Consider the following 21,284-nt stretch of genomic DNA (forward strand, 5'->3'; position numbering starts at 1 on the left):
TTCTATTTTGAGTCGTAAAAGAATAATCTTTGAAAAGTATAGAAGCGATATTTTTATATCTTTCGAAGAATGCTAAGAATAATCGAAATATGGTATTTAAAAATTCATCAGCTATTTTTGATCGTCGAATTCAATTCAATGGAAAGTTTGCGTTTGCTCCTGGCTCAATAATCTTCTTTTTTATCTCACTCTTACAAGATTATAACATATAAGGGCATCAGAGAAATGAGGAAGTGAAATTTTTTAGTTCTATCAAAAGTTACAGAAACAAGATACTTTTACACAATTTTATTTAACTTGACTTGTTTCATGTTTGGAAAGATGGAATTTTCTAATCGATTTTTCATTCACTTCCTGGGTGCCAAACTTTATTTTATACGCTTTCATGTTCTCGATTCCAATATATTACTTTAATACTTTCAGAACTGAATTTCAATTAACAGTCTAACATCATTCATTTGGATTCCATAAATGCGAGATTGGCTTAATCTGAGGAAAAAAAGGATTTAAAAGTATGTCTAATGATGAGTTATAAAATAAAGGCTAAAAAAAGTATTTACCATAAGAAACAAAATCTATTTTTATTTTATATATGCATATCATTGGTACACAGGAAAAAGTGAACAAATCAAAAAGAAAAGAAAAATTAATTATTGAATTCTTGCTGTTTCAAAATGTCATTTCTTTATCAGAAATATATATATCAGTATATCATCATATCTTTAGATGCGCATCAAATATGGATGTACACAATTTTTTGTTTTACAGTGATAACATTTTCAAACAAAAACGTATGAACTTTTTTTTTTTTTTTTTTTTTTTTTTTTTGACTAAATAGCTTTTACCCAAAAATCTAGAAAAAAACTTAATTTTTTTCTCTTTATTGTAATTTGGAAAGCTGTGTACTTTCACTGCACGCGCTTTTTATTGCACACTATATGGTTATACAATTTTTACAGGTGAATTATGCTAAGAGCTGCACTTTAGAAATAAAGTATTTTAAGCTTTGTATAGTACGGCAATTAATTATTTTTAGATGAACTGGGCAAACTATATAAATAAACAAATTAATATATAAATAAGGTAAATAAAAAAATTGAAGCCCGTTTTTTTATCGTACTAAATTGTAAAACATATATATATATATATATATATTCAAAATTCTAGAAATTAAAACAAAAAAATGATAAAAGCATGAGATGCTCATATAAATACTTTCAGCCAATTGCAGTTTTAAAGCATTCAAAACACATTTTAATTTTTAAAGTTAAAAAACAACTTAACCTTTTAAAATCAATAAAGGTTTTTTTTAATGGAATCAATTTTTTCCTGCTTATAGGAGTTTTGTTTAGCCTCTTTATTTTTGATTTCAAAAAAATTATTTTCTGCTTTTTTAAACATCATGAAAGCGTGCCAGCTTTTGTTATTTTATTATATTTTCTACCTTTAAATCGTTAACACATTTCATAATTCATTGTTATAATCATTATGGAATCCTTTGCTGTTTATCTCAAATTCATTATCAGATGCTGCATTCAGCATTGAATTAAAATTAAATTAAATTAAACGATTAATTTTAATAAAACTGTGAAAATATAGAAATATTGTTTTATCATTTGAAATGCGCATCTCCAGAAGTGAGAGAAAAATTATTACAAAATTCAGTCTTCATAATTTATGAAATATATCAAGCTAAGTAAAAACGTGTAAAATGTAGCAATTGTTGCGTGAGAATAAGCATATAATAAAATTTATGTCATTTCAATTTGCGAAAAAATTTAGGGTTTCAAAAAGCTGCATAGGAAATATTATTATATGAAATAACATTTGTAAAAACCCTTTCTTTGGCGAGGGGTTTCTTTTGTATGAGCGGTAGAGACAGTGATCACACCTTTTTAGTCCCAAAATTTTTATTCACAGGTTCATAAGGGACACAGCACAGATTACGACACAAAATTATGAAAATATTACAAGAAACAACATCACGATCTAGCAGAGCGACCTTCCTCTGCTGCCTCTCAGCCAGTTCTCCCTCTCTCTCTCTCTTTCTCCTCCCCCACTTCCGTTAGGGAAGCGGGGTTACTCTCAGGGGTGAGAAGGGTTGCCCCACCTAAGCATAAAATTAGCCCACAGTGGCTGATTTTATTACATTCATGAATAATATATAAATATACAAAAACACTATAACCTACTTACAAAATCAAAAACAAATAAATTCAAAATGATAAAAACTAATATAACATGTATACTGGTTTCATACATATGCAAATATCAAAAATACAGACATAACTCTTTTTTTTTTTTTTTTTTTTTTTTTTTTGTACAAGTGATGAATTATTTCAGTCGTGATAGAGCGTCCGCACCTCGATGCTGTACACCAGGTCTATGTGTGATGGAATGATTCCACCTTTGTAGAGCTAGAGCCCAACGGGTTAGCTTTGGACTTTTAGGAGTGGTTTGGTTCAGATATTTAAGAGGATTGTGATCAGATATGATCTCCACCTTAGCACCATAAATCCACTTATCGAATTTATTCAGACCATATAGCACTGCCCAAGCCTCTTTCTCAATGCTTGCCCAGTTCTTTTGTGCAGCGTTGAATTTTTGGCTGGCAAAAGCTATTGGTTTGTAAGACCCGTCAGCATCTTGCTGAGTTAAACAGCATCCTACACCATGATCAGATGCATCACAGTGTATCTGGAATGGCAAGTTGGCATCAGGGGTAGCAAGACTAGTAACCTCACAGAGTAATTCTTTCAGTTTCTCAAACGAGTTTTGTTCTTGTTCCCCCCAACTTACCTTGTTTGGCTTATTCTTCTTGGTTAATTCCGTGAGTGGAGTGGATATTTCCGCAAATTTTGGTATATATGTGCGGTAAAATCCCATTAATCCTAATACGGACCTGACCTCTTTTTTAGTGGTAGGTCTAGCTAATTTCTGTATTGCTAGAATTTTGTCTTTATCTGGACCATGTCTACCTCCACCTATAATATGGCCTAAATATTTTATTTGTTTGGTGGCGAAAGTACATTTATCCAGCCGTACAGAAAATCCTAATTCATCTAATTCTGTCAGTATAAGTTTTAAATGAAACAGATGCTCTTTAAAAGATCTAGAATAAATGACTACATCATCCATGTACGCCTGCGCATACTCTGAATGAGATTTCAAGGCACGGTTCATTTCACGTTGAAAAGTACCAGATGCTCCCGCCAGACCGAAAGGCATGGTCTTCCACTGGTACACAGCATTATGCGTAGCAAACGCCGTCAACCGTTTACTTTCCTCGTCCATTTTTATTTGCCAATATCCCTTTAAAAGATCTAAGCTACTTAACCAATGGCCTGACCCTGCAGTGAATATCAGTTCTTGCAAATCTTTCATGGGAAAGACTGGAACTTTGGTGACTGCATTTAATGCTCTAAAATCAATGCACATTCTCATTGAAGAATCCTTTTTAGCAACGCAAACAATCGGATGAGCAATTTCGGATACCAAAGGTTCTATCAAGTCTAATTCTAAAAGTTCTTGAACTTGACGTTCAACTTCCTTTCTGTATGCAATAGGAACACTATAACAATGAGGCTTTTTCTGTACCGTATTGGGCAATAGTTCAATTTTATGAGTGCCAACCGCAGCTGGTTGCACGGGTTTAGTAAAGACGCGTTTAAATTTCACGATTAAATTTTTAAGAGTTTCTGATTGAGAATTGTCTAAATGTTTAATTTCAAGATTATCAAGAATTTCGAAAAATTTAGATTCTTTGGTAGCGGTTGGTAAAGTTTCAACATGCCCGAATTCTTTTTCTTCCTCAAAAATGACATTTATAGAGTTAGCACTAGCTATGTAATGTTTTAACTTATTTTGATGAATGTGCTTGGTAGAACCATCCGACATTTTAACTGAAAAAGAATGGGGATTACGTTTCTCAACGATAGTTGCAGGACCTTGCCATCTGGCAAATAATTTATTAGTCGAATCAGGTATTAATACTATCACCTGATCTCCGACTTTGTACACTCGGTTAGACGATCTTAAATTGTGATAATACGCCGCATTTTCCTGTTGTACTGCTGAAACAAGCTTAGCCTGCTCTGCAGCCTTCTCTAGTTTTGATTTTAAATTTTCCAGGTATTTGGAAACGGAAGTACTATTTAATTGTATATTATTAAATTTTCCTGTCCAAGTAGATTTTAGGATAGACAAAGGACCTTGTGGTGGTCTACCATAGAGTAACTGAAATGGCGACACACCTGTAGTTGAATGAGGTATTTCTCTGTACGCCCACAGCACATAAGGAATTTGTAAATGCCATCCCCTACCTTCTTCCCTGACTACATTATGCAACATGTTTTTTAAAGTTCTATTAAACCTCTCCACCAACCCATTTGATTGTGGATATCCAGGGGTAGAGAATCTTGGACTGCTCCCTATGCGTTTTTCAAACTCTTTAGTCAGTTCTGCCTTGAAATTGGTCCCGTTATCAGACGCGATAACATTAGGAATACCTGTCCTTGAAAATATACTTAACAAAGCTTCACATGTTGCCTTAGCATTCAGACTAGTCAACGGTATGGCTTCGCCCCACCTAGTATGTTGATCAACCAGACAAAATATGTATTTATGTCTGTTGACGCCAGTAAGTCAGCAGAACGCTCCGCCTACTAATTTTGTAGCGCCACCAAGTGGTGAGATCATATAACCGGAGAGTGTGTGTGTAAACCCCCGAGAGAGAGGGTGTGTCAGGAGTGTTGAGAATAAACAAAGAGAGATACAGTCCACGAGTTTGTGTTTCATTTATATGTGATTGAGTTTTCTAAAAACTGAGCTATCGACGGCCAAAACATGGTCCAGTTAGCCGGAGACGTCTATGCATCTATTGTATAGTGATTCATCATTTGAAATGTGTGATTTATTAGTGGAGATATCGTCGATGATGACGGAATTGGTGCGAAAATACCAAGAATGAGAATTCTATTGTGGATAACTGGTCTCGAGTGACAGCAGTCCCAGCAAAGAGGTATGGGCAGTATTATCCTTTGAGTTATTAACTAATTAATTTCCCGAGTTGAAGTTAATTTTATTTTTAATGAGTCATAATTAATTTCCCGAGATGATGTTAATTTTGTTTTTGATGAGTTATAATTAATTTCCCGAGTTGAAGTTAATTTTATTTTTAATGAGTCATAATTAATTTCCCGAGATGAAGTTAATTTTGTTTTTGATGAGTTACAATTAATTTTCCGAGACGAAGTTAATTTTGTTTTAATGAGTTTAGAATAAAATTGTGATAATATTATTCTCGTGAATTGTTTTGAAATATATATTTAAAATGGCGGGTTCAGCAAAATTAAAGAAAGATGAATTAAAACTCGTTGCCGAGGAGATAGGTTTGGTTGTTGCGGAAGGCATGAAAAAGAGTGAAATAATACGTTTAATTGAGGAGAGTGATGTGTACAAAAATGACAACGAAGTTGTTAAAGATGCTGTAGATCAAATAATAGGGAATAAAAACCAAAAATCCGATCAGGATAGTGAAATAGAACTGGAGCGTCTTAGATTAGAGAGAGCTAAAATAGAATTACAATTAGCGCAATTAAGGGCTACTGAAAATAGTACTCAGACTTCCGTTAATGTAGAGAGTAAAACCGAACCAGAAGAGTCTCTGGATAGCTTATTAAAGTCTGTGAGAATATTGTGTATTAAACCACCTAGCAAAGCTCAGGATTGGGGTTTCTTTTTTACTTCGTTAGAGAGAGCACTTAATACTAAAAAGGTTCCTGAGAAATATAAAGCGGAGATTTTATTAAATTTATTGGGAGAAAGAGCTTCGAATATCCTAACTTATATTGCTGAGAAAGACTTAAATATTTATGAAGAAATTAAATCAATTGTACTAAGAGAATTCGAGCCAACAGCGCAAGCAGTTTTAGAGAATTTTAGATACGCTACTAGAGATAATGAAACTCATGTGCAATTCGCGTCACGCTTAATGACGAGTTTTGAATATTATTTAAAATTAAGGGATGTTAAAGATTTGGAGACCCTAAAACAATTGATAGTTTCGGATAAATTATTCCAAACGCTGGATAAAGAAACAGCAACTCATATTAATATTAGGCAAAATCAAAAGTGGTTTACACCTCTCGAGTTAGGAAAAGAATGTGATCTTTATTTTGCTTCCAAAGGCAAAACCATTAATGAGATGAGAAGAGGGCAAAATTATAGCAATAAATTTAAACCAGCATCAAAAGTATTTTTCAATGAGATGAAAAATAAAAATTGCGATTTATGTCTAAAAAGCGAGAATCATCCTTTGTATGCTTGTCCTCAATTTAAAAGACTTTCGGTTCTTGAACGCGTAGAGGTAGTAAAAAATAAAAACGTCTGCTTCAAATGTTTATCGCCTAATTGCAGCTTTAAAAAGTGTTCGTTTAGAAATTGTTTCTGTGGCAAAGCTCACAACAAGTTAATACACTTTTCGAAAGAAACAAAAAATGTTTCGTCTACGAATGTAAAAACCGCCGAAGTCATAAATAAGTCGCAATCGGAGGGGAGAAATTCGGAACAGGGTCCGGTTTCCCCCAGTGAGTGGGGTCCGACCTTTGTCGCAACAAATCTAACCGTAAACAAGAATGTTGTTTTGTCGACTGTAAGATGTTTGATAAAAGACAGATGTTCGCAATGGCAGGAAGTAAGGTGTCTTTTGGATAACGGCTCACAGTGCTGCCTCATGAGTCAGAATTGCATGCAGAGGCTAGGACTCCAAAGTGAAAAAATAAATCAATCTATTTCTTGTATTAATAATGCCTCGCTTGTAGTTAATCGCAGAGTAACAGCAATTGTGGCTAGTAAAAATAAAAGTTTCGAAAGAAATATTTCAATGTTAGTGGTATCAAAAATAACGGATTTAATACCGAATAAGATGATAGATATGCGTGTAAATATACCAGAATCAATTGACCTTGCGGACCCTAATTTTAATATTCCGGGCAAAATAGATATTTTAATTGGCGCTGAATACTTTTATGAAATAATAAAGCCGGGAAAATTAAATGCTAAAAATGAGAATTTGACGTTACATGACTCTGTATTTGGGCATATTGTAGGAGGTAGCGTTTCGAGTTCAGTTAAATTAAATTCTAACTATTGCGGTTTAATATGTGGAGCAGAAGAATTAAATTCAAACTTGAGAAAATTTTGGGAGATTGAGGAAATGGGTAATGAATTACCTAAAAGTAAAGAGAATGCTATTTGTGAGGAGCATTATGCGCGAACACATAGAAGAGATGAGACAGGAAAATATACTGTGGCGATGCCATTTAAAGAGCATTGGTCATGTCTAGGGAATTCAAGGGATATTGCTCTAAAACGACTCGAATCGCTGTGGACTCGCCTGTCTAGAGACCAAAAATATCTGAAACTGTATTCTGATTTTCTGAAGGAGTATGAGGAGTTAGGCCACATGAGCGAGATACAAGATAAAAGTGTTGAACCTGAAGTGACATATTATATGCCTCATCATGGCATCTATAGGCCTCAAAAAACGACGACTAAACTACGTACTGTGTTTAATGCGTCCACCTTGACTAGTAGTGGAAAATCGCTCAACTCAATTCAGTATAACGGCGGAGTGATTCAAGACGATCTATTTACATTGCTAATTAGATTCAGAAAACATATATTTGCATTTACTGCAGATATTCGTCAGATGTATCGTATGATCAATATAGATGAGAGTCAAAGGAATCTACAAAGAATTTTATGGAAAGAGGGAGCTAATGAGTCCGTTAAAACGTATCAGCTAAATACGGTTACCTACGGAACGGTTAGTGCTCCATATCTAGCCATGAGAACACTTAAGCAAATTTCCATTGACGAGGGAAAAAACTTTCTAAGTGCTGCATCAGTCTTGTGTCATGATTTTTATATGGACGATGTTTTAAGTGGAGCGAGTACATTGGAAGAGACAAAAACTTTGCAACATGAACTTGTTGGCATTCTAAAAACTGGCCAGATGTCATTACACAAGTGGTGTGGAAATACTTCCGAGCTTATTCCTGCTACTGAGAAAGAGTATGAGTTCTCATCTACAGATGAAATTAAGACTTTAGGGATTGCCTGGAAGGCTAAAACTGACTGCTTTACCTTTAAAGTAGATTTACAGCATAATGCCCATCCTACCAAAAGGTCGGTCTTATCCATTATCGCCCGACTTTTTGATCCACTTATGTTACTTGGGCCAGTGATCACGAAGGCAAAAATATTCATGCAACAATTGTGGTTGCTCAAGATCGATTGGGGTGAAATGCTTCCCGAGAAAGAAGCTAGTGAATGGCAAGAGTTTGTAACATCTTTAAGAAACTTAAATGACATTAACATAGAAAGATGTATTGTCATTCCAAACGCGGAAGTGAATGAGCTTCATGGATTCTGTGACGCGTCTGAAAAGGCATATGGCGCTGCAATCTACGCCAGAACTGTCGATTCAGCGGGTGAAGTGAAAGTGAAGCTAATCGCGAGTAAATCTCGTGTGTCACCAATCAAGCAGGTAACTATACCTCGTTTAGAATTATGCAGTGCCGTTCTGCTCACCAAATTGATGCAGAAGGTAAAAAATGCCTTAAAAATGGATATTACGTCAGTATCGTATTATTCGGACTCTACAATCGTGCTTTCGTGGATGAGAAAAGAGTCACGAGACTTAAAAACATTTGTTGCGAACAGAGTGGCTACTATTCAAGAATCCACAGAAATGAATCAGTGGCATCACGTTCCTTCCGAACAAAATCCCGCTGACGTCATTTCAAGAGGACTTGATCCAACTAGAATGCAACAAAGTGACTTATGGTGGTTTGGTCCAACCTTTCTCCAAGAACTAGTTGTGAACTTTCCTGGTGATTGCGACGACATCCACGATTCATTGGACAGTTCTGTGCAGAACAGGGACGTTTCTTCTGAGAAACTTTATTTAGCAGAACTCAAAAATCCGACTAATTTCTGTTTAATTTCAGCTGTGGACTCATCATTTTTAGATAATATCCTTAGTGTATCAAATAAGTTTTATAAAATAATTAAAATTTTAGCCTTTCTTTTCAGATTTATTAATAATTTGAGAAACTCGAGCAAAATGTCAGGTCCTTTAACCACCAAGGAACTGCAGTTGGCCAAGTTAACTTTAGTCAAACTTGTTCAGGTAGCTGCCTTTAATTGTGAAATAAAAGCCCTCAAAAAAGGTGAAAATGTTAATAAGAGTGAGGTAAGTTGCTTGAACCCATTTCTAGACCCAAACGGTGTGTTACGTGTTGGAGGAAGACTAAGGAATTCTGATTTATCATATGATAAAAAGTTTCCCATATTACTTCCAAAGAACCACAAATTCACGTTGTTAATTATGCAATATTTTCATCTTAAATATTTGCATGTTGGTGCACAAACATTGTTGTATTTGGTAAGACAGGAATATTGGCCATTATCTGGCAGAAATACAGCCAGAAAAATTATTCATGATTGTGTTATTTGTGCTAAAACTAAACCAAGAACGGTAACCAAAATTATGGGAAATCTCCCAACCAATAGAGTTAAACCTAGTTATCCTTTTACTCATGTTGGGATAGACTTTTGTGGACCTTTCTATATTAAATACAAGGGTCAGAGGAAAGGCAATTATCAAAAATGTTATGTGGCTGTTTTCATTTGCTTTGCTACTAAGGCAATCCACTTGGAAATAGTCACTGACTTAACTGCAGAGGCAATGATTGCCACTTTAAAGCGCTTTTTTAGCAGAAGAGGTGTTAGTTCCTCTATCTGTTCTGATAATGCAACTAATTTCAAAGGGGCCAATTCAGATTTGAAACGTTTGCAAAATATGATTGGTAGACCCCCAGAGCCATTAGCTAATTACTTAACAACTGAACAAGTGACATGGAAATTTATTCCACCAAGGTCACCTAACTTCGGTGGCTTATGGGAGGCGGGTGTTAAATCTTTCAAACACCATTTAAAGAGAGTTGTTGGTAATGCGCGTTTAACAATGGAACAGTTTTTGACTATTGTTATTCAAATTGAAGGTATTCTAAACAGTCGCCCACTGACACCTTTGTCATCAGATCCAAACAATTTTGAAATTTTGACCCCAGGCCATTTTTTAATCGGCCGTCCCATAAATAGTATTCCTGATCCAGATTATTCAGAGAGAAAAGATAATCTTTTATCTCAATGGCAAAGATTGAGCAAAATGGTCCAAACAATTTGGAAAAAATGGAAATTAGATTACTTAAATAATTTGCAAGCCAGACACAAATGGCAGTTTGAGAAACAAAACATTTCAAAGGATTCTATGGTTCTTTTAAAAGATGATAATCTTCCCCCTTGCCAGTGGACAATGGGAAGAATACAAGATTTAATTTATGGATCAGACGGCAAAGTCAGAGTAGTACTTATAAAAACTCCACAAGGAGTCACGAAAAGAGCAATTTCAAAAATTTGTTTGTTACCATGTGAATAAAATCAATGTATATCTAGTGTAATTATTATATTTAGTATTTAAAATGATATAATGTATATTTAAGTTGTTCCTTGTACATATTGAAATATCGCATATATTTTCTTTTCAAAAATGTTTTGTATATAATATTCAATTTTTTTTTTTAAAGTGTAATTTTTTTGTATCTTGTGCAAGATAATTGCTGAAATTTGCATTGTCTAATTAAGTAATGTGTTAAATTTTTATTTCTGTATTGTTGAGATTTTGAAATGATATTTCAAGGGGGGCGGAATGTTGACGCCAGTAAGTCAGCAGAACGCTCCGCCTACTAATTTTGTAGCGCCACCAAGTGGTGAGATCATATAACCGGAGAGTGTGTGTGTAAACCCCCGAGAGAGAGGGTGTGTCAGGAGTGTTGAGAATAAACAAAGAGAGATACAGTCCACGAGTTTGTGTTTCATTTATATGTGATTGAGTTTTCTAAAAACTGAGCTATCGACGGCCAAAACAATGTCCTTTCGCACTAGGAGGATCAATTGGACCTATCAGGTCTACATTCACTACCTGAAATGGTAATTCAGGCCTCACAATAGGCGTAATTGGCGTTCTGTCACTAGTTTTAACAATCTGAGTGAGTTGACACTCTTTACATGAGTCACAAAATTTTTTGACATCCGTCCGCATACCTTCCCAGAAGAAAGAGTACTTGATTCGTTCTAGAATCTTTTTAGAACCCATATGACAACTAAACACTGAGGTTTGAGCAAGTCTGAGTACCTCACCGCGTCTACACTTTGGAATTACCAGTTGCCCAATACTCTCCCCGAGTATTTTGTCTCTGTGAAACAGATAACCGTCTACCTCATAGTAGTTACTTTTGCCTTCTTTAGCATGCTTCCAAGCCGTTGCTAATTCGACACACTGTTCCTGCTCAGAGCGAAAAGTATCAGCGACCATGCTTCCCTTAACCGTCTCAGTGGTTACTTTCTCATCCTTATTATTAACCGTTCCCACTTCATTCCCACATGAAGTAATTTCACTTTGAGTTTTCTCAAAGATAATGCTATCCTGTGCTTTCTCCTGCAGATCACCGCTCAATTCCTGAGAGTTCTGAGCCAGTGAATTTCCTTCACTCCGGGCCCCTCCCAACATGTTTAGAATATCCGGTGGAAGCAACACATCCTCCACCAAAACATCTGCTAAAGCACATAAAACTTGCTGATGCACCACATTAACTTGGCCACCAGTAGCAAGACTTAACGGAACGTACACTAAAGGACATTTAACCGCCGGACCAAAAATACCCTTCAAATATATTGTAGAAGCACCTTCGACTGAAACTTCAGGAACTAAGTCCCTTTTGACAACTGTAATTTCCGTGCCAGAATCCACTACTGCTTCGGCTAGTTTCCCAGCTACACTGACAGATACCTTTGTCAATTTACAAAGTTTGTTTTCAATAGCATGCCTAGGAATTACTTTACCGAGTAAATCCACCCTAGCAGCTACTGTTTCCCCTTTTGATTCTGCTTCTGCACCCTCAGCGGAAACCTTGTTTACCTTAATCTTTTTATAGTCTGCTCCCTTAATTTTCGGACAATCTCGTCTAAAATGTTTATCGGAGCCACAAGTGTAACAAGTTAGCTTTCTAACTTCTGTGATTTTTGATTTTTCAAAATTTTTCTTAGGGCAAAAATTACTATTATCGGTCTTCTTCTCATTGAACTGTTGTTTTCCCCAATTACCCTGAAAACCTCTTTCATCATAATCATTTCTTTTGGCTCTCACTGACCCCTCATAGGATTTACCCTTGGATACATAGAATACATCACAACGTTTACCCATTTCCTTTGGCTTAAACCAACTTTCCCCCTGTAGCACCCCTATATGGGTTGCCGTTTCGGAATCCAATGTTTGGAACATTTTATCTGCTACAATGAGTTGATTTATAGTCTCAAAATCACTAGCACCCCTTGATTTGCAATAATACACCCACATGGATGTTAACCGAGATGCAAATTGAGAAAATGTTTCATCGTTGTTACGTTTAGCTTTGCGAAAATTTTCTAAACACAATTTCGGTGAAGGTTCGTATTCCTGTAATACTATTTTCTTCAAAGATTCATAATTTTTTAATTCGCTTTCTTCTATATTAACTAACAAATTAGACACTTTGTCTCCTAATAAACAAAGCAACACTTTTGGTTTAAATTCATCACTAACATTTTCATTTACAAATGCCTTTTCTAAGCTTGAAAAGAAATAGTCCCATCCGTCTGACTTACTAGGAACTTTAACTGTTAAGAGCCTAACCATCCTAACTATTTCATCTAATGATTTTGCACGCACGACTTGATCACTATTTTGAACCAAATTTTGATTGATCCTGGATAATTCCACTTCTAGACGAAGTTTTTCGAGTGCGAACTTTTCCTTTTCCCTCTCTTGTTTTAGTTTATTTTCATTTTCAAGTTTTTGTTCCTGTTCTAACCTTCCAGCTACGATAACTTCTAAATATTCTTTTGCCTCTTCCTCGTTATAATGTTTACTAGCTAAAATTAATTCTTTCAGAATTACTTTAGACATGGTTTCGTCTGGCGACTCACCTAAATCTTCTGCTAGACAGATTAGGTCTGTCTTTTTACTTTTATTTAAGAAAGACATTTTTCAAGCTAAACCTAATGCCAAATTGCCTTACAATAATTCAAATCGAAATTAGATACTAACTAAAAAAAATGAACTAAAATAAAAAAAAATCTTACAGTGAAATTTCTGGAAGATATGTTCTATAGATACTGTTATTAAGAGTTTAGATTTTAAATACTTGAAGAAATTATATGTTTGCAAATAGAAATAACAATATACATAATTTACATACATAAATATATATATCAAAACTAAAAAAAAATACCCCTAAACTATGTATAAACAGGCTTAACAAAATTTCATTTACTTTATTTTTAACAAAATACAAAGGTTTGCATCACACAATTTATCTTTAATACCCACTTAAGTATTTTTATACCTAAAGAGAGCAATTTATTACTTCTAACCGGAAATAATAGATCCTTAATATAAAATATCATACTCTTAATCTCATAGAGAACAAGTACAAAGATTAAACGTATCACCGGAAACAAAATAGCACTATACTGATGTTTTCAAAATCACCTCGTACAAACATCTGCAAAGCAATAAACATATCAACGGAAACAGAGTGCATCCGTTTCTCCCCTACACGAAATGAAATTTAAAAAAAATGCATCCGCGCCAGCTCAGGGCAGACAGAAACCAGATGTTGTTTGGGCGGGGTGGTCTTCTGACCCCCACAACAAAATGTCGCACTGGCCGTCAGCTCAAGACAGGAAGAATCCAAATTTGTCAGGCTTTGCTTTAGTTTTCATTAAAATACATGCATATTACAAATACACAAAATATTTCCAAACCATCAGTATACTATGAAAATTTATATTTCAATACAACGTTTAATTATTTTTTTAGCATTAAAAAAAACATGCATATTACAAATACACAAAATATTTCCAAACTATCAGTGTACTATGAAAATTTATATTTCAATACAACGTTTAATTATTTTTTAGCATTAAAAAATCGAAGCAATAGGGTCTTCTTCAGCACTTGAGATATAATTGCACAAAGGTTTACAGTACTCACGGTTTGTTGTCATTAGAGGTAATAAAATTACTTTCCACACGGATGAACCCAAATAGAACCATTCAGTAGGCCTGATCTTTTTCTGGAGCCAGGTTCTGAACTCTTGAGCACTGAATTCCTGAGCACCAAAACTTGAAAACTCAACAACTCCGCACTGGTGACGATGACCAAGATGAGAAAGAACTCCATTGCAGATCAAGAATTCCACTGGTTACGACGACCAGGAATTCCATTGATTACGATGGGTATTGAGGGTCACTGTACCGGTCACCTATTCTGTGATTTGTCTCTGCTCACATCCCATGTAGCTGCCACCAATGTAAAAACCCTTTCTTTGGCGAGGGGTTTCTTTTGTATGAGCGGTAGAGACAGTGATCACACCTTTTTAGTCCCAAAATTTTTATTCACAGGTTCATAAGGGACACAGCACAGATTACGACACAAAATTATGAAAATATTACAAGAAACAACATCACGATCTAGCAGAGCGACCTTCCTCTGCTGCCTCTCAGCCAGTTCTCCCTCTCTCTCTCTTTCTCCTCCCCCACTTCCGTTAGGCAAGCGGGGTTACTCTCAGGGGTGAGAAGGGTTGCCAAAATTGGCATGTCTTACAACATTAATCTTCTTTGCAACCAAATTTGATGAGATATGTGCACATTTCCAGGGCGCTACATTTCATGAATAGGCTGATGCTGTTACATTGGTTTGAACACTAAAAATATCAGTTTAGATTCAGCAAGAAAATATTTTTCCTTTAAAATAATATCTATCAGCGCTGAAATCAATTTTGAGCAGACTTTCAGTTTTGGACTTCTAGTTAGTTTCTGCCATTTCATGGAACCCTTTTTTATAAATGAGTTGAAACAGTTAACTAGGCAGCTCATAAGTTGGCACACTGAAAGAAAAAGTATCAGTTTAGTGTGACTTCGAAAATAGATTTTCTTGTGGAATAATTTCCTACTTGCATTCGGATAAGTTTTGTGCATCTAATGACGAAAACCATTCATTTTTTTGTTTCATTTCATTTCATTTTTTTGTTAAGGAAGTGATAAAAAACTGCATATTTTAATACTCTGTATGAAGAAAGTGTGTCATCTCGACTTTTGTTTTCAAAACTGCGAAAGTTACTTCATCCGAAATTGCATAAACTTGAAATTTGGGTAAACTGCATTGTAAAGAGTCACAGGAATTTTCAGCGATGTTTCTGAGAAATCATTTTGGTTCAGATACTTCTAACAACAAGTAGACTTCTACTGTAGCTTTCATTTCCATTCACAAAAAGTGAAGCATTTTTCTTAAATTTACTTTAGAATTAAAAAAGAATAAAAATCCCGTGGTTAAATGCATCTCCAACCAAAGATTTAAAGGATAGGATTTGGGTCGTATTAGAGATATTTTTTTTTTTTTTCCTTCTAATATGCAGTTTTAAAACGTTTTTGTTTCTAGTATTATATAAATGTTTTATTTATTACATTTACATTATTTCAAGTGAAATATCTGATTTTAAATATTGTTTATTTCAAAATTCATAGAATTAACGAGCTTCAAATTTCAAGGGCAACCCTTTATCCAAATTAACACATTAACTGTTAAGTAAAAGGGCTGTTAAATTTCTTCAAATAGGTTTGATGATTAAACGTGTTAATCAACTAAAAAGAGAGTCTTCTGTTTCGCCCTAAAAGCTCCAATTATTCTGCGTATTTACCTGAATGTTTCCTAAGGTATTTTGATGATACAGCAAAGTACGCCATGCGTTTAATCTCCAATATAAAAAAAACTACAGCACTTTATTTTGCATTCATTGCCGTTACTGCAATAACTGTCAGATGAATTCACAGAAACAAATCACTTTTTATAGATTTACATTTTCACAGAATATCTTTCCAAAAGGTTTCTGAAATATATTTTAGAGATGAATGGAATAAAGTTGTCCAACCAAGAAAACGCCCTGACTCATAACTGGCAACTGTTGTCATTTGAATCTAAATATGCAACTGACAATAATATGATTTTTTATTTATTTTGGATTTTTCGACAATTTTGGCAGCAGCTGTCTATTAAATTTACACAAACAAATCATTTTTTATTGCTTTATCTTTTTACAGAATATCTTCAATCTTTGAATTTATATTTAAGATATTATTTTACAGATACGTAAAAAATACGTATTAGAAATTTATTCTACGAAAAAACCAACCAGACTGACATTGCAAGCAATTGCTGTCATTTGAAATTGAAATTGAATTTCATAAAACGGTACCTTTCAAATAGCTTTTTTTTTCTAAATACCTATCAATTTGTTCAGCCAGTATTTAAAATAATATTTTAATAACTCGTGAAATGTATAATGGCAATTTTTAAACAAAACAGAAAAAGTAGGACTTATTATCCGGCATTAATTGATATTACTGGAAATAGCTTCCTTTTGAATTCACGAAAATATACAATTTGCAGTAAAATTTTAAATAAAATAACATTCTTAAATTTTCAGTAAATATCTAAAAGGTCGTGATCACAGCAATATGAAACCGTGATTTACCGTGCAACCAAAACACTTTCTACTCAGTTATTTGTATTATATATTTATGTTCCCAACACCAGGTATCATTCGCCTAAGTCATACCTTGCAATAAAATTTCAAAACTCTTAATTCCTACTTTGTTACTGGTATTCACACTGAAATATCAATATTTCAAAATATATTTTATAGCCCATGTGGCAATAGACTTTTTTTAAAAAAGAAAATTATATGGCTGTTATCTTGTATTCATTCATATATATAACGGCAGATCCTATTCAAAATCACAGAAAGTAGTCATTTAAAATGAAATTTTAAGAGGTTTCTCTTTTAAATTTGTCACAGCCTATTCTTCAAAAATTCTTCTTTCTAATATTTTTGCAGTACTTATCTAAAATCTCAATTTTAAGATCACTATTTAAAATAATATGTGTGAAAGACGCATCAAAGCATGAGAAAATCCTTTTTTTTTTCAAACATAGAAATTTTTCTAATTTATATCTATTCATTCTTATTCACAAGAGTTTATTTTACTCAAATTTCTATGAAGTCGTCCTTCAAAGTAAAATTTCGAGCAGTTTCTTCTTTGAACTCCTCATCTAACTTATTCCTACAAATCCTTATATTATAGCAGTAGAACAATTTAGAAATCAGTATTTAACATATATCCTAAAGACTCATCAAAACATATGAAAACATTTTTCCTACTAAGAAAAATTCTGAGGTTCGTTTTCATTCAACCGATGCCACCCAACTTCTTGACTTTCACGCGCAACTACTCCATTCTTCGCTTTTGTACGGAAAACAGATTTTATTGATTTATTTGATTATTATATGTAAATGATGTGGAGTGCGTTCACAAAAGGCCTAGTTTATTTCACTTCATCCGAAGTACCCTCAATTGGTGTACTTTTCCTGCGGCGTGTTTTCGTTACTTTATTTTTCCTTGCCCAAAAAAAACCTCCAAGTCTTGTGAGTGGGTTACTTTCGAGTGTGATGCCGGTAATCAGGTCTTGAAGAAACTGGACATGCGCACTGGGGCATGGATCTGGAGCGGGGCGTGAGTATCGGTCGTCAGATGAAGTGAAGAAATTGCGCGCATTTCGGTTTGTTCCTGGAGGAAAACAAGTTGTGGGTGTTGTTGAATCACCATTTCGTAACCGGACCTCTCTCCTTAAAATCCCCAAGGATTTGGCATTTCACTTTTCCTCCAGTGAGTCGGATTTCATTTTTTTTTTTTTTTTTTTTTTTTTTTGAAATTTTGGAGATATTTTTTGAAAGATGCCGGACAGTGAAATTGCGAAATGGAAGTGTGAGGCAGAAATTTCTAGAGAAATCCCTTTTATATTTTCATAATAATTTCCCTCATAACTCATCCATTTCATAAATGCATTAAGCTGAAATATCAAAAAGAAATTCTAGAATCTTTTTTTATTTTAGAGAGACCTCATCCATATAATGTCTATAGTAACCTAAAATTGTATTAAAAAGTTCTTCGAGCCTCTTTTATTGTTAAAAGATCTCGTCCATTTAGTGTCTGAAGAAAAATTTAGATGACATGAAGAATTTGGATCTTCCGGGTTAAGGAATTTCGGTTGAATTTCATTAGGATTTCATTCATAAAAGCCTGGAAAAACTATATAAAAAAATGGCTCTTTCCTGAGCGTTTCTAGATTTTAAAATATCTGTGATAATATCCCAAATGATATTGTAATAATCATCTTATCAGCTTTTCATGTTTACAGAAAATATTTCCAAAATTCAGACAATAGGTGGTTTTTATTAATATAATTAATATCAACTAGTCAACTTAAAATTATTATTTTCTGAAACTTTGTGTCTTCCATTTTCGAGCCAAACTTTTTTGAAATCTCCTATCATTCGTGATAATTTATCTTCAAATCAAAATTCATCTGTAGAGAAGTAGTTTAAATAATCTTCAGTGCTTTGAGAAAACTGTTGGATGAGTGCACTACAACTAGTTAAGTCTCATATGAATGATGCTTCATTTTGTTGCTGTGGAAACAAGATGAAATAATAGACAGAAATCCTTGGAACCAGTACAAATATCAAGAATAAACTGATTTCTGATTCCTTCAGAAACTCAATACTTCCATTGTAAAGTAATTGAAGCTACATATATAATTTAAAATTATCATATGTCCGTTGAGATTTTATGCAAATTGTTAAACTTTGTACTGATCATCTGAAAAAAGTAAGATTGAAGAGAAAACCAGTTTCTAGGAACTTTTTAATTCAAAACATTTCGATATTATGTTATAAGCAGTTTGCATGCATTCAAAAAATTATACAAAGAAGCCGAAGAAAATCTCGATACTCTAAACATTTTTTTTTCCAAATAAGAAAAGCAAATATCCGAAGATAAAAAAAAATTTATCCAAAGAAAAATAGAAATTTATATCAAAAGTTAAAAAAATTATTGAAGTTTTTTTCAACAGTCATGTTATAGACCGTTGGATCCTTAATTAGGTAACATTCAATTCCCTTATCAATGATGATAAAATGGGTTGAAATGATCTTTCATCAAGTCATATCTTCTGAATTTCGAAGGTGATATTAACTGAATAAAAACTAGTTACTCTATTGAAATTACTTCCATTTTTACCCTTTATAATGATGGGGTGAAGAAAACGAAACTTCAGTTCAGAGGAATCAATGCGATGCTTGGATTTACGGGATGATCCAGAGGCTATGGAGAATAAAAGATACACGCCCTCTGAATCTTGGAGTTTTTTGCTGCCTTATATGTCTCAGTTCTGGTAAGTGTATTTCTATAATATTTTTAATAATATTTTCACAAAAAAATTATTTATTTACAGATTTTATGTGAAAATATATCATTAGTTTTTTGTAAGAGTCATTTAATGCAATTTTCTCTGCTGATTCATTAGACAGAAGCTGTTTTTGGGATGTGTTGTCATTTTGATTCAATTGAAAGTACATTGAAAATAGGAGATAGTCAGGTATTCCTCTGAAAGTTCAGTTTTCTCTATTGCCTAATTAGACAGCTCGAGCTATTTCGAAAATGTTTTTATCTTGATTCAACTGTCAGTATCCCTTATAAGCTCAGTTTTCGCCACTCCTGAATAAGACAGCACATGCTATTTTGATAATGTGCTGTTGTTTTGAACAACCAAGAATACGTACAATATTAGAGATGGTTGTGGATTTCCCTGGAAGTTCAGTTTTCAGTCTGATGTCCAATTATACAAATGGGTACTCGGGCAATTCTGAGCAATGGGTAACGTGTGATTGCTCTTCATTTTGATTTCCATAATCCTCACTCGTTTCTTTGTTGTTGTTGGCACTTTACAAGCCCGCTGACAGTTATCTCTCGGCGATTTAAGCCGAGTGTGCGTCTTTTCAGTAGCGCCAACAAAGGGCCAAGAGTACGACTTAGTTACTTCATGCGTCACATTCACTTGCATAACCCCTTTCTACACAAGGGGCACATTCACACAACTCACAGATAGAACACAGAAGAACAACCATACCCGAACCGGGACGCCCAGATCACGGGAAGACGCGCTACCCCTATGCCAGGACGCCGGCTTTCGTTTCGGTTATAGATGGAACTGGTATTCTGTTAAAGCAATAATATGTTGAACCAAACTTCTAAACTGAGCTTTACCCAAATGCAAAGCACTGCCAATTATAGAGGAATTTCTATTCCATCTTGTGGGAAAACTAACATTTAGTAACATTAGCATATCCCCGTTATAAACTTAAGCCTTCAAAATATTATTTTATTTATTTCTATTTTTTTCCTTATTCTACTCGCTCGAATGAGCCGTCTTTTACTAATCTAAAAATATATATTAATCCCATAACCTGCACAAAATGTGGTCAATTTTACATTCCATCTTGAAGAATTTACTAATATTAGCATAATATAATAATCCAAATCAATACTACTTCTTTTAAGAACTCGGGACTTGATAACAGGGAAATTAAAGCACAAGTCACTTTGTGTTTTTCAAACTTATCAAAGCAAGGGATTGTAAACAAATCTCAACGGCATAATCAGGAATATTGTTTCATCCTGAACTCTTTTTAAGTTATTTTAGAATCAAAATAAAATAAAATTTTCTCAAATTAAATAACCGTTTAATGATCATCTGTTCATAATATAACTACTAAAATATTTTCCAGTCACAAGAGGAAAGCCTTTTAGATCTAATTTATTTAACAGCACGTCTTTTAATAGCTTTTTAACACAAAAATTATGTTAAATATGCACATTATTGTCAAAACTTCAGCACGAATTTATTCTTTCTATTGTGATTAAAAAATAATTCCATGCTCTTGGTTTATATGTGTGAAAAATGAATTTCCAAAAAATGTATACCTTCAAATCATTGGTGAAGTTATTTTCAGTTGCGATTTTTGATTCCTCAAGTTCATTTCTCAGCACCGATTTGTATCAGTTGCGTCCATGAACTGAAATTTCAGATTTGCATTAATTATTTAAAATAGTTTGAAACTAATGTTTTGTATCAGGGGAAAATAATTTTATAAATGGCTGAGATTTTTTCAAATGCCAGAAAACAGAAACCCCTTTTCGATTTACTTTTCTTTTTACAA

General features: G+C 33.9%; 2 protein-coding genes across 2 annotated transcripts in view; both read left to right on the forward strand.

The window, feature by feature from the left end:
• The first annotated feature begins 7,216 nt into the window (after positions 1-7,216).
• Positions 7,217-10,852, forward strand: LOC129959888 (uncharacterized). The gene is made up of 4 exons (XM_056072785.1): positions 7,217-9,049; positions 9,197-9,259; positions 9,713-10,012; positions 10,769-10,852. The coding sequence occupies exons 1-4, from the start codon at positions 7,217-7,219 to the stop codon at positions 10,850-10,852; spliced, it is 2,280 nt and encodes a 759-aa protein (XP_055928760.1).
• A 7,066-nt stretch (positions 10,853-17,918) lies between these two features.
• The window catches only part of LOC129960889 (phospholipase A2-like), a 64,791-nt gene continuing 61,425 nt past the window's right edge, over positions 17,919-21,284 (forward strand). The window contains exon 1 of the mRNA XM_056074607.1: positions 17,919-19,459. Coding sequence (XP_055930582.1) covers positions 19,378-19,459 — 82 coding nt within the window. The 5' untranslated portion in view covers positions 17,919-19,377. The remainder of the gene's footprint in view (positions 19,460-21,284) is intronic.

The sequence above is a fragment of the Argiope bruennichi genome, chromosome X2, assembly GCF_947563725.1.
Source record: "Argiope bruennichi chromosome X2, qqArgBrue1.1, whole genome shotgun sequence".
NCBI lineage: Eukaryota > Metazoa > Arthropoda > Arachnida > Araneae > Araneidae > Argiope > Argiope bruennichi.

What these genes read in the sequence shown, in the direction of transcription:
- LOC129959888 (XM_056072785.1), top strand. Translation starts at nt 7,217, where the DNA reads ATGGGTAATGAATTACCTAAAAGTAAAGAGAATGCTATTTGTGAGGAG. An exon ending in TTTTAGATAATATCCTTAGT is followed by an intron (nt 9,050 to 9,196) that starts GTATCAAATAAG and finishes AAACTTGTTCAG; the next exon opens with GTAGCTGCCTTTAATTGTGA. An exon ending in AAAATGTTAATAAGAGTGAG is followed by an intron (nt 9,260 to 9,712) that starts GTAAGTTGCTTG and finishes TTTGCTACTAAG; the next exon opens with GCAATCCACTTGGAAATAGT.